General features: G+C 38.5%; 1 protein-coding gene and 1 pseudogene across 1 annotated transcript; one reads left to right on the forward strand and one right to left on the reverse strand.

Moving 5' to 3' along the window:
- The first annotated feature begins 804 nt into the window (after window positions 1–804).
- LOC104736720 (kinesin-like protein KIN-14G) lies at window positions 805–6,344 on the forward strand. Its single transcript, XM_010456768.2, has 19 exons — window positions 805–1,301; window positions 1,538–1,704; window positions 1,785–1,919; window positions 1,998–2,213; window positions 2,306–2,377; window positions 2,600–2,668; window positions 2,790–2,990; window positions 3,126–3,207; window positions 3,307–3,402; window positions 3,494–3,670; window positions 3,761–3,867; window positions 3,990–4,168; window positions 4,266–4,427; window positions 4,515–4,768; window positions 4,857–5,020; window positions 5,145–5,339; window positions 5,453–5,667; window positions 5,746–5,949; window positions 6,039–6,344. Exons 1-19 carry the CDS (start codon window positions 1,175–1,177, stop codon window positions 6,151–6,153), a joined length of 2,937 nt encoding a protein of 978 aa, XP_010455070.2. The 5' UTR covers window positions 805–1,174; the 3' UTR covers window positions 6,154–6,344.
- Window positions 6,345–6,794: 450 nt separating this feature from the next.
- Window positions 6,795–9,690, reverse strand: LOC104738234 (agamous-like MADS-box protein AGL93 pseudogene; annotated as a pseudogene).
- Window positions 9,691–10,276: the final 586 nt, after the last annotated feature.

Raw genomic sequence — 10,276 nt, forward strand, 5'->3', positions numbered from 1 at the left:
TCATAATTCATAGACTAATAAGTAACACCGTTAGATATCTAAACAGAGATAAACATGTCATTAGTGCAAGGGATGTTTGGTCTGTGTTTCCTACTAATTAGGAAGCAAAATGATATGATTTCGTCCACTTAGAAGTTTTAAACAACTTTATTAAAAAAAAGTTCTTCCCCAAAAAGCTAATAACTGCCTCAACTATTTAAAACTATCACGTAAGTGTCCTAATTGTTACAAATTTAGTAATAAACGGTCCCATTTCAGAGGCAATAATCAATTGATTATTATTAAGATCCATTGAATTGGACCACCCAAAATCATACACACACGTACCATACACACTCATTAATACTTTACCTGCATACTATATCTAAGGCTAAGCAAAGCTATACTTTTACAGGTTGGTGTGTTCACTGTGTTCGGCGAAAGGCTCCTGTTCATTTCTAAAAGTTGGTACTTAGATTTCTGTATCTTCAATGTCAATAAAGAGACAATGATTATTTATTTTTCTAAAAGAGAGGATGATAATAAGATTATATTATCCCCAACTAGCTTAAATTTTAACACCATTATCTATTCAGAGATCATGAGTGAAAAAAAGAAAACAAAATTTTGTCGATTTATGGGGAGATGACATGTAGTTAAATAGTGGAAAACTGATTTTTAGTTCTAAAAAGTTGAAAAAAGAGAAAAAAAAATGTGGGAGGTTCAGAAATTGATGTTTGCTTTTGTGAACTGAAAACTTTTTGTGTATGCCAGCATGTTTCTGATTCAAAAATTATATATATACCAATATAACAGCATGTTTCTGACTCCAAATTATTGTATTTATTGGTTTGTAAATTATATTATCAAACAAAAAAAAAGAGAATTACATAATAGCCGAAGAAGAAAGAAATTAAATTATAATAATGAAACGAAGCTGGGACGTTTGGAGTCAGGTTCGGAGCGTATTTCGCCACCTTTGCCAAATCTCACGAGAGAGAGAGAAGAGAGAAAGTGAGGGAAAAATATTGCATTTCAAAACACCTTTTTTCTCGCTTCTTCTTCCTCTTCCTCCCGTTGCTTTCTTCTTCATCCTTTTATAAACAAACACACACCACCGGAAAATTCTCTGTATCTCATAAAACAAAAAACAAAACAAAATTCACCAAATCTCTCTCTCTCTCTCTTTGTGTCGATGGCGGCGGAGATGAACAACAATGATCTATCCTTCTCCGTAGTATCGATCGTTGAAGATGTTCTTCAACAGCATAGTACCCGATCAAGCGACGTCGGTTTGGTTTCCCGCAAAGTTGAAGAATCTTGTGAGTCTTTTTTTTTTTTTTTTTTGTTAGATTTTAGATCCTTTTCAATATCGTTCAATTCTGGGTTTCAACTAGTTATTTTGATGAGCTTGGATCAATTCTTTTTTTTTTTTTTTTAATTTTAATTTTGGTGAAAATTAGGTTTTTTTTTTTTTTTAATTATATGAAAATTAGGTTTTGTTGTTAGTCTGAAGAAAGTTTTATAATTATTTTTTTTCTGGTTATGTAAAAAAAAGCTATAAGAAGATATGAAGCTGCTGGGTGGCTTAGAGAAATGGTTGGAGTTTCCAATGGTAAAGATTTCCCAGCTGAGCCTTCTGAAGAAGATTTTAGGCTTGGGTTGCGAAGTGGGATTGTTCTTTGTAATGTTCTTAACAAAGTTAATCCTGGCTCAGTGTCTAAGGTAAAGTTTTATTTATGGGTGTTGATGTATCTGTTGATGGAGATGAAGGATTAGGCTCAACTTTTTGCTCTGCTTTACAGGTTGTTGAAGCGCCTGATGATGTTGCGGATGGAGCTGCACTCTCAGCTTTCCAGTACTTTGAAAACATCAGGAACTTTTTAGTTGCTATTGAGGATATGGGTTTGCCTTCATTTGAGGCTTCAGATATGGAGAAGGTATGTAGAAACTAGTTTGATTTAACAAGATACAGATGTGTAGCTTTTTTTCTTGATTGATTTGTTATTTTTTTCTAGGGAGGCAAGTCTGTAAGGATAGTGAACTGCATTCTTGCTCTGAAATCTTACAGTGAGTGGAAACTCAAAGGTGAAAATGGTCCATGGAGGTATGGATCCAACATGAAGAATAACTTTGGTTTGAGAAAACCATTCCTGAGGAAAAATTCTGAGCCCTTCATGAGTTCCATTTCAAGAACTGATCAACCTGATGTTGGGCAAGATCTTTGTGACAAAGTAAGTGGATAAAATTCATGCATGGTGGAAATGTTTGTTTCTATAGCAGTGGATTGTGTGAGGTTGTTCACTATACTGTTTAATTTTTGCAGGGAGATTCTAGATCCATAAATGGGCTTGTTCGGTCATTCATTGCAGACAGAAAGCATGACGATATTCCAAATGTAACCAACTCAAAAACTCTGCCTTTATAGTTCTTTTTGCAGTTCCCTTTCTTAATGAAAGCTTCGCATTGGTCTGTATAATATGAATTGAAACGCTTCATATTAAAAAACTGATCTTTATTTATCACCATTCGTAGGCTCAGTAATTGTTAGCAAGACTAGTACTAGACACCATTTCGAAAACACTTATTGAGAAATCTAACTTCTTTTCCTACTTTTCAGGTTGTAGAGTCTGTATTGAACAGAGTTATGGAAGAAGTCCACCAGCGGTTATCAATCCACAATGAAATGGTGTGGGCAAGTGAAGTCAATTATACTGTTATTTTCTTTGGAGTGAACACGTACAGTCAGTCTGAGGTTTTGATTGATCTGGCTCATTGATGCACTGAAACTGGATTTCAATTTTGTTCAGATGAAACCAAGTTCAAAACCTATTCCAGAAGATGTATCATCCTGTGAGACAGTGGTCCGGTCTCAGCAGTGTGATGCAAGAGAAGATGAGGAAGCAGAAGAAACCAGTCCGTCCCAGGTTGTAGAAGAAAAGTTTCAAAGGACACATTTTGAACATTACGAAGAACAAGAGATTCTTCGGAATCAACAAAAACACATCCAGGTAAGTTCCATTTTCTATGGCACTGGAGGATCTAACAACCATATCATGAAAGTGGTTTCTTATTCTATCTTCCATGCTCAGTATAGCAATCACAAGTTAAAAGGGAATTTAAGCATTGGTTTTTCTTGTTTACAGGAGTTGAAGCAAACCTTAAACACTACAAAAGCGGGAATGCAGTTACTGCAGATGAAGTATCAAGAAGATTTCTTTCACCTAGGTGTCAACTCAGATCATGTTCTTGCTATCTTCTTGTTGAGGCCTCAATTTTCAATCAGTAAATATTTAATTAGTCATCGTTTTGGGTTTGGTCACACAGGCAAGCATTTAAATGGTTTAGCTTATGCGGCCACGGGATACAAAAGGGTTCTTGAAGAAAACCGCAAACTGTACAATCTAGTGCAGGATCTAAAAGGTAACTTTATTTGTGTTACTCATACTTTCAGGATCTTGAATCACAAAGACAGTTCCTATAACCTGCGTACCTCACACTTGGTAATGTATAGGAAACATACGGGTGTACTGCCGGGTCAGGCCTTTCATGCCTGGGCAACCAACTGACTTGAGTGCTGTGGAACACATAGAAGAAGGGACCATCACGATCAGAGTGCCATCAAAGTATGGGAAAGCAGGGAATAAACCATTTATGTTCAACAAAGTCTTTGGTCCTTCTGCAACACAAGGTTAGAAAGGCTTTGAAGTTTATGTCCCTGTAATGTTTAGTTTGTTTCGCTGTGAATATAACATTAGGGAATGGATCCATTGTTCTTCAGAGGAAGTGTTTTCAGACATGCAGCCTTTGGTACGGTCAGTTCTTGATGGCTACAATGTCTGCATCTTTGCTTATGGCCAAACCGGGTCAGGGAAAACTTTTACCATGGTTAGAACTACTTTACTTGTCTTTCCAATCTTTTTAAGATGACTAGATTGTTTTGATTTGATATTATGGCTTTAGTTTGTCTTTATACAACACCAAATTCCTAATTTTCCTAACTACTCTAGACAGGGCCTAAGGAGCTGACTGAAGAAAGCCTAGGTGTAAACTACAGGGCACTGGCAGATCTGTTTCTTCTATCAAATCAAAGAAAAGACACGACCAGCTACGAAATTTCAGTTCAGATGCTGGAGATTTACAACGAGCAAGTCAGAGATCTTCTTGCAACTGATGGCCAGACTAAAAGATATCCTTTGTGTTAATAATATAGGTTTGACTGTTGTCTTCATCTTTTAGAAACTCTGAGATACTTCGATTTTGTTTGTTCCTTAATTCTTGATTACGTTAGAGATCAGAAACAACTCTCAAAATGGAATTAATGTGCCGGAAGCAAGTTTAGTGCCTGTCTCATCGACGGATGACGTTATACATCTGATGGATCTGGGACAAACGAACCGTGCAGTGAGCTCTACAGCTATGAATGATAGAAGTAGTCGATCCCACAGGTTTGTTGTGCTTTATATTCTTCTATTTTATTATGAGTACTCTCTTGCATAATTCGTTCTAACTCCAATTTTTCTTTTCTTTGGCAGTTGTGTAACTGTTCATGTTCAAGGCAGAGACCTCACATCTGGTACTATCCTACATGGTTCTATGCATCTGGTTGATCTTGCAGGGAGTGAGAGAGTAGACAAGTCTGAGGTGACTGGAGACAGACTAAAGGAGGCTCAGCACATCAACAAATCCCTCTCGGCTCTTGGAGATGTCATCTCCTCGCTTTCCCAGAAGACTTCTCATGTGCCTTACAGAAATAGTAAACTCACTCAGCTTCTGCAGGACTCCCTCGGTGAAATTCTCGAAACCATCTTACCTTGTTGCATTTTGTGTCTGTACATGGACTTGAATCTTATACAACAAATTTTCTACATTATCAGGAGGATCAGCCAAGACGCTTATGTTTGTCCACATAAGTCCAGAAGCTGACACTCTCGGAGAAACTATTAGCACTCTGAAGTTTGCTGAACGAGTGGGAAGTGTTGAGCTAGGCGCTGCTCGTGTGAACAAAGATAACTCAGAGGTTAAGGAGCTTAAAGAACAGGTTCGTAAACCATACACCATGACTAGAATGTGGTTGTCCTACATACTCATTTGCTGTTTTCGTTCATTCTCGCCATAAGTGTATATCATATCACTAATCTGCTACTGTTCTTGGGGGTTCTTAGATTGCTAATCTTAAGATGGCTCTAGTGAGGAAAGGAAATGGTAATGATGCACAACCAACCACTATACCAACCAACCGTGAGAGAATATCGAGAAGAAGATCACTTGAAACTCCTACTATTCGACCCAAATTACCTACTATGGGAAACACATCAAGCAACAGTAAGCCCCAGATCATGGATCTAAGTGGACCAGAGGTATGCTCTGCCTTCTTTCATGAGCAACAAATGCTGCTGATTTAAACTAACTAGAATTTATAAATTTATGTCATTTGTGTATAAATGTAATATACCCTGTGAAACATATGCAGGCTTTTAGCGACTCTACTGCATCTTCAAGAAGACACAGCTTAGATATCCATGAGCTTATGAAATCTTCTTCTCCGGCTTGGCCGAGGCAATCACTCGAGGATAGAGAATCTAAGTCAGGGGAGTGGATCGATAAGCACGAAGAACTAATTCAAGATCATAATCCGAATTCTGCTGAGCAGTTTTACCAGTCAATGGTCCCTCAACAACATTCACTGTAAGTAACTCACATTACATTTTATACTTTACTGTATGTAACTCTTCATCTTCTTAATCTTGATCTTTCAAACGACAGAAATGGTGGGAAACAAGATTTCGAAGTGCAGAGTATTACGGATAACGAATCTGATGAAGCCACAGCAAGCGATTGCTCAGATTCCGATTTGCTGTGGCGATTGAGCGTTCAAGTGAATGTTCCCAGAGTTTCTAATGTCCAAAACTCAGCAAACCCCAAACCAAAGAAAATTCAGCCAAGAACTGCCAAACTCTCAGAAACTAGGTAAAAAAATATATATAATTTTACAAGTGTTTGCAGCTAATTTTATCGATTTAATTGGGAGCTTTTGTCTTTTTTTTTGCTTGTGACAGAAGCTTAATTCCATCGCTGATCCCAGCACCAAGCAAGAGACTTCCTAACACAGTAAATTCGCAGCCGCAGCGACCAACCAGAGATGGGAAACGCAGACTGAGTTTAGGCACATGAACATGTTTTCTCACCAGTTTTGTAAAGAGTTTTTAAAGGAAGGAGACAAAAAGATTTGTTATTTGTATATTGCGAGAGCTTTCTCTGTTTTGGCCACTCTTATTGTGTCATTATGATAAAATCTCAAATTTGTTGCATTGAGTGTACAAAGAAGGATTCCTTATTATACAATCTTCTTTTGGATATTAAAAGTATGTGTATGCATATGTACTTTAATTTTAATAATTACTTGAACAATCAAATGTAGCAAAAATGGGAGAAAAATTACAAAGAATCCTTGTGATTTTGTAAAGCAACTATAAAGATCAATATGCTTTTGAAATAAAATGGCGCATACATAATCCTACACTGGGCTACCTAGAATAGTGTTGGCAATTGCAGAGTGTTTTGTTTTAAGGAATAATAAAAGGGCAAACGTTTAACTCTCTGATTTACCAAACCAACTTTGATATTTATTTTAGTATTCATACTTAGGAAAACATACAATTCAAAGGATGATAACAAAAATTGTCGACTTCTAACAAACCCTAAATAGGCCACAAGAAGAGACTTTTTGCTAACAGAGTTAAACTCATAAACTAACTTCATAATCCTATATAATAAAAAACAAAAAAAAACGTTGACCTAGTCAAAGACCTAATTCAGTTGTAATAAGAGAACATCTTTGGATCAGCAAAAGACGACAGAGTCTGATTCCTCCATTCCGCAAACTGATCAAAGTGGATAATGTAAAGGAGAGACATAGAATAGGGTCATAAATATAATTAGATAGTGCTAAAACCCTTATGTACATGACTATATATACTGTATCATATTCTCTCAATAAGATGATTTATTCATTTTCCCACATGGTATCAGAGCAGTAATTTCCTGAGACCTAAAACCCTAAATTTTTCCTCTCGCCGCTTCTCTTCTCCTCTCCTTCTTTCTCCTTTCTTCTCACATAAGCCTTGCTGCTGCACACGTCTCTCGTAGTCATGTCTACAAACTCGAGTGAAGACCCCAGCCCCTCAGAATCTCCACCCCATGAAAACAAGAGCCAAAAACCATATCAAAAAGCCAAAACAAAAGTTTAGTCTCCACACCTCCAAACCTCCGACAATACCAACAACCGTCGCACAAGCCCTAAAAGACCCCAATTGGCGCAATGCAATGATGGAAGAATACAATGCTCAGATGCGGAATCATACTTGGGACATGTCCGATCCTAGCACAGCCAAGAACGTGATCTCTTGTAAGTGGATTTTCACCCTAAAATATTGCCCTGATGGCTCTATTGATAGGTACAAGGCTCGTTTGGTGGCTCGCGGTTTCAACCAACGGTATGGTCTCGATTACTCAGAGACGTTCAGTCCCGTAATCAAATCAACCACAATACGAGCAGTCCTTGAAGTGGCGGTCAAGCGGAATTGGGAAATCAATCAAGTTGATATAAACAACGCGTTCTTACAAGGAACGCTACATGATGAGGTCTATGTCACTCAGCCACCGGGATTCATTGATAAGGATAGACCACATCATGTGTGCCGGCTTCGCAAGTCACTATACGGTCTTAAGCAAGCACCAAGGGCGTGGTATCAAGAACTACGTACATTCCTTCTTCAATCCGAGTTCAAAGCTTCTCTTGCTGATGCATCCCTTTTCATTTACAAGAATTCTGGTCACTGTGTTTACGTCCTTGTGTACGTAGATGACGTTATCATTGCTGGTGAACAATTTATGGTTGATGCGTTTAATAAGTCTCTGGCAGCTCGTTTTTCACTCAAGGACCTCGGACCCATCAACTACTTCTTGGGCATCGAAGCTACTCGTACCACCGCTGGTCTTCACTTAATGCAGAGGAAGTATATCATGGACCTCTTAGCAAAGACGAATATGATCAATGCTCATCCGGTTCCAACCCCCATGACTCAAAAACCGCTCACGCTATACTCGGGAACACCACTTGCTAATGCCTCTGACTATCGTATGGTCATTGGCATCCTCCAATATTTATCTTTTACGCGACCCGACATTGCCTTTGTGGTAAACCGCTTATCTCAGTTCATGCACAAACCAACAACTGAGCACTGGCAGGTGGCTAAGCGAGTTCTCCGATATCTTGTGGGCACACCAACACTTGGGATCTTCCTTCGTCGCAATGCCCCTCTGTCCCTCCATGCTTTCTCCGATGCTGACTGGGGTTGTGATAAAGGTACGTATCGATCAACTAATGCGTATATTGTCTATTTGGGAGGGAGTCCTATCTCCTGGTCATCAAAGAAACAACGCAGCGTCTCGCGGTCATCTACAGAGGCCGAATACCGCGCGGTTGCTAACATTGTATCCGAACTAAGATGGATCTGCTCCTTACTCACTGAAATGGGTGTACTACTGCCCTCTGCTCCGGTGATTTATTGTGACAATGTAGGGGCTATGTATCTCTGTGTCAATCCAGTATTTCACTCCAAAATGAAACATGTTGCACTCGACTATCACTTTGTACGGGAACACATTCAGATAGGCATGCTTCGCGTCACACATGTGCACATCGCTGATCAGCTTGCCGATGCTTTAACCAAACCGTTACATGGACCACGTTTCACAGAACTTAACAATAAGATTGGAGTCAAGCAACTGCCTCCATCTTGAGGGGGCGTGTAAAGGAGAGACATAGAATAGGGTCATAAATGTAATTAGATAGTGCTAAAACCCTTATGTACATGACTATATATACTGTATCATATTCTCTCAATAAGATGATTTATTCACTTTCCCACAGATAATTGGTGGGGTTTGTGTCTGCATCATCTGAGGAGGAAACACCATGGGAAGATCAGAGTCGTTACTTCTTAGACAAAGTCCTTGTGCCCCAAGTGAAGCCGTACTCATCGATGGGTCAAAGGTAGAAATAGAGTGAGGGAGTTGACAGAAGCTACCGTTGTCATGGTTATAGAGAAAGACTGAAACTTTGCTCTGATGTTGTTGAGTCAATGATGGCGTTGATAGGTCTTGCTCTGTTTTTGACACACCGCTCATCAATGATGGGTCTGTTGTGAAGAAGCGGGCGGAAGACACCACAGGGTTCTGATTGGGTTATGACTGGTTCTGTAACGGAAGAAGCTTATCTTGTAACACCCGCAAAGAACTCTCTAACGAAGCCTCCATCTCCAATACTTTCTCTTAGAATTTGTTGTCCTTGTTATCAAAAGATGTCTTCTTGTCTTTGAGGGTCTTCCTATTCAGAAACAGAGAAAGGTTTGAGCTTTTCTTGCATCTCTCTCTATCGTTTAATTTGCTGAATCTCTCCGCCATGTCTCGAACCTTGGATTGATCTTCCGGCCATGTCTTGACGAGTTCTCCGTCACGGTCGTAGTATATAACACAGACTTCGATATCGCATAGGATTGAAAGCTCGGAGGCTTTCTTAAACATGGTCTGTTCTCTCAAAGAAAGATTTGTTATCTTCTTTGATACGGAAGAGAGCGAGGTTTGTTTCTTGAAACATCTTTGGTTTCTCACCGACAACAATTTCGTTGTTTTGTCCTTCGTCAACATTGAAGAAGAAGCCATTGTACGTTTGTTTGTTTACAGAGAGAAAAAGGTAAAAGAAGAAGCTTTACTTTCTTGACAGAGAGAAAATAATAACAATCTTTGAGAATTAGGGTAAAATACAACACGGTTGAGGGTTATTATATAGAATTTGATTTCCATATTTCCATAATTATAATTTCAATAGAATTAGATTTCCATATTTGAGGTTTAATCTTTCTTTTTTTTGAAGTGTATTTCCATACACGTTTATTAATCTAACGGTTGGAAATTTTTCCAGTAATTGTAGTTTTCCTTTTTTCATTTTTCGTAACTGAATTAGATCCGAAAGACTCGACTCAGCTTGGACCATTATAAACTGTTATAAGTGGTTCTGTTCTTCCATAAGAAAAGATTATGATGGGCAAAATTACAAAATACTCATGATCCATCTAGCCATAAAAACGATTTCATGTTCATGAACTAGAATCAGAATAAGAATATGTTTAACAGGGCAAAAAGGCAACTTTGTAGGCAGTCTTGATATATGGAGACAAGTTATGCCTTATGGATACCCCCAAGAAGATACATGCAGAAAAGATTCAAGTAAATG

Source organism: Camelina sativa, chromosome 13 (genome assembly GCF_030686135.1).
Source record: "Camelina sativa cultivar CO46 ecotype springtype chromosome 13, ASM3068613v1".
Lineage (NCBI taxonomy): Eukaryota > Viridiplantae > Streptophyta > Magnoliopsida > Brassicales > Brassicaceae > Camelina > Camelina sativa.

What these genes read in the sequence shown, in the direction of transcription:
- LOC104736720 (XM_010456768.2), top strand. Translation starts at nt 1,175, where the DNA reads ATGGCGGCGGAGATGAACAACAATGATCTATCCTTCTCCGTAGTATCG. An exon ending in TGGATCTAAGTGGACCAGAG is followed by an intron (nt 5,340 to 5,452) that starts GTATGCTCTGCC and finishes AAACATATGCAG; the next exon opens with GCTTTTAGCGACTCTACTGC. An exon ending in GCCAAACTCTCAGAAACTAG is followed by an intron (nt 5,950 to 6,038) that starts GTAAAAAAATAT and finishes TGCTTGTGACAG; the next exon opens with AAGCTTAATTCCATCGCTGA.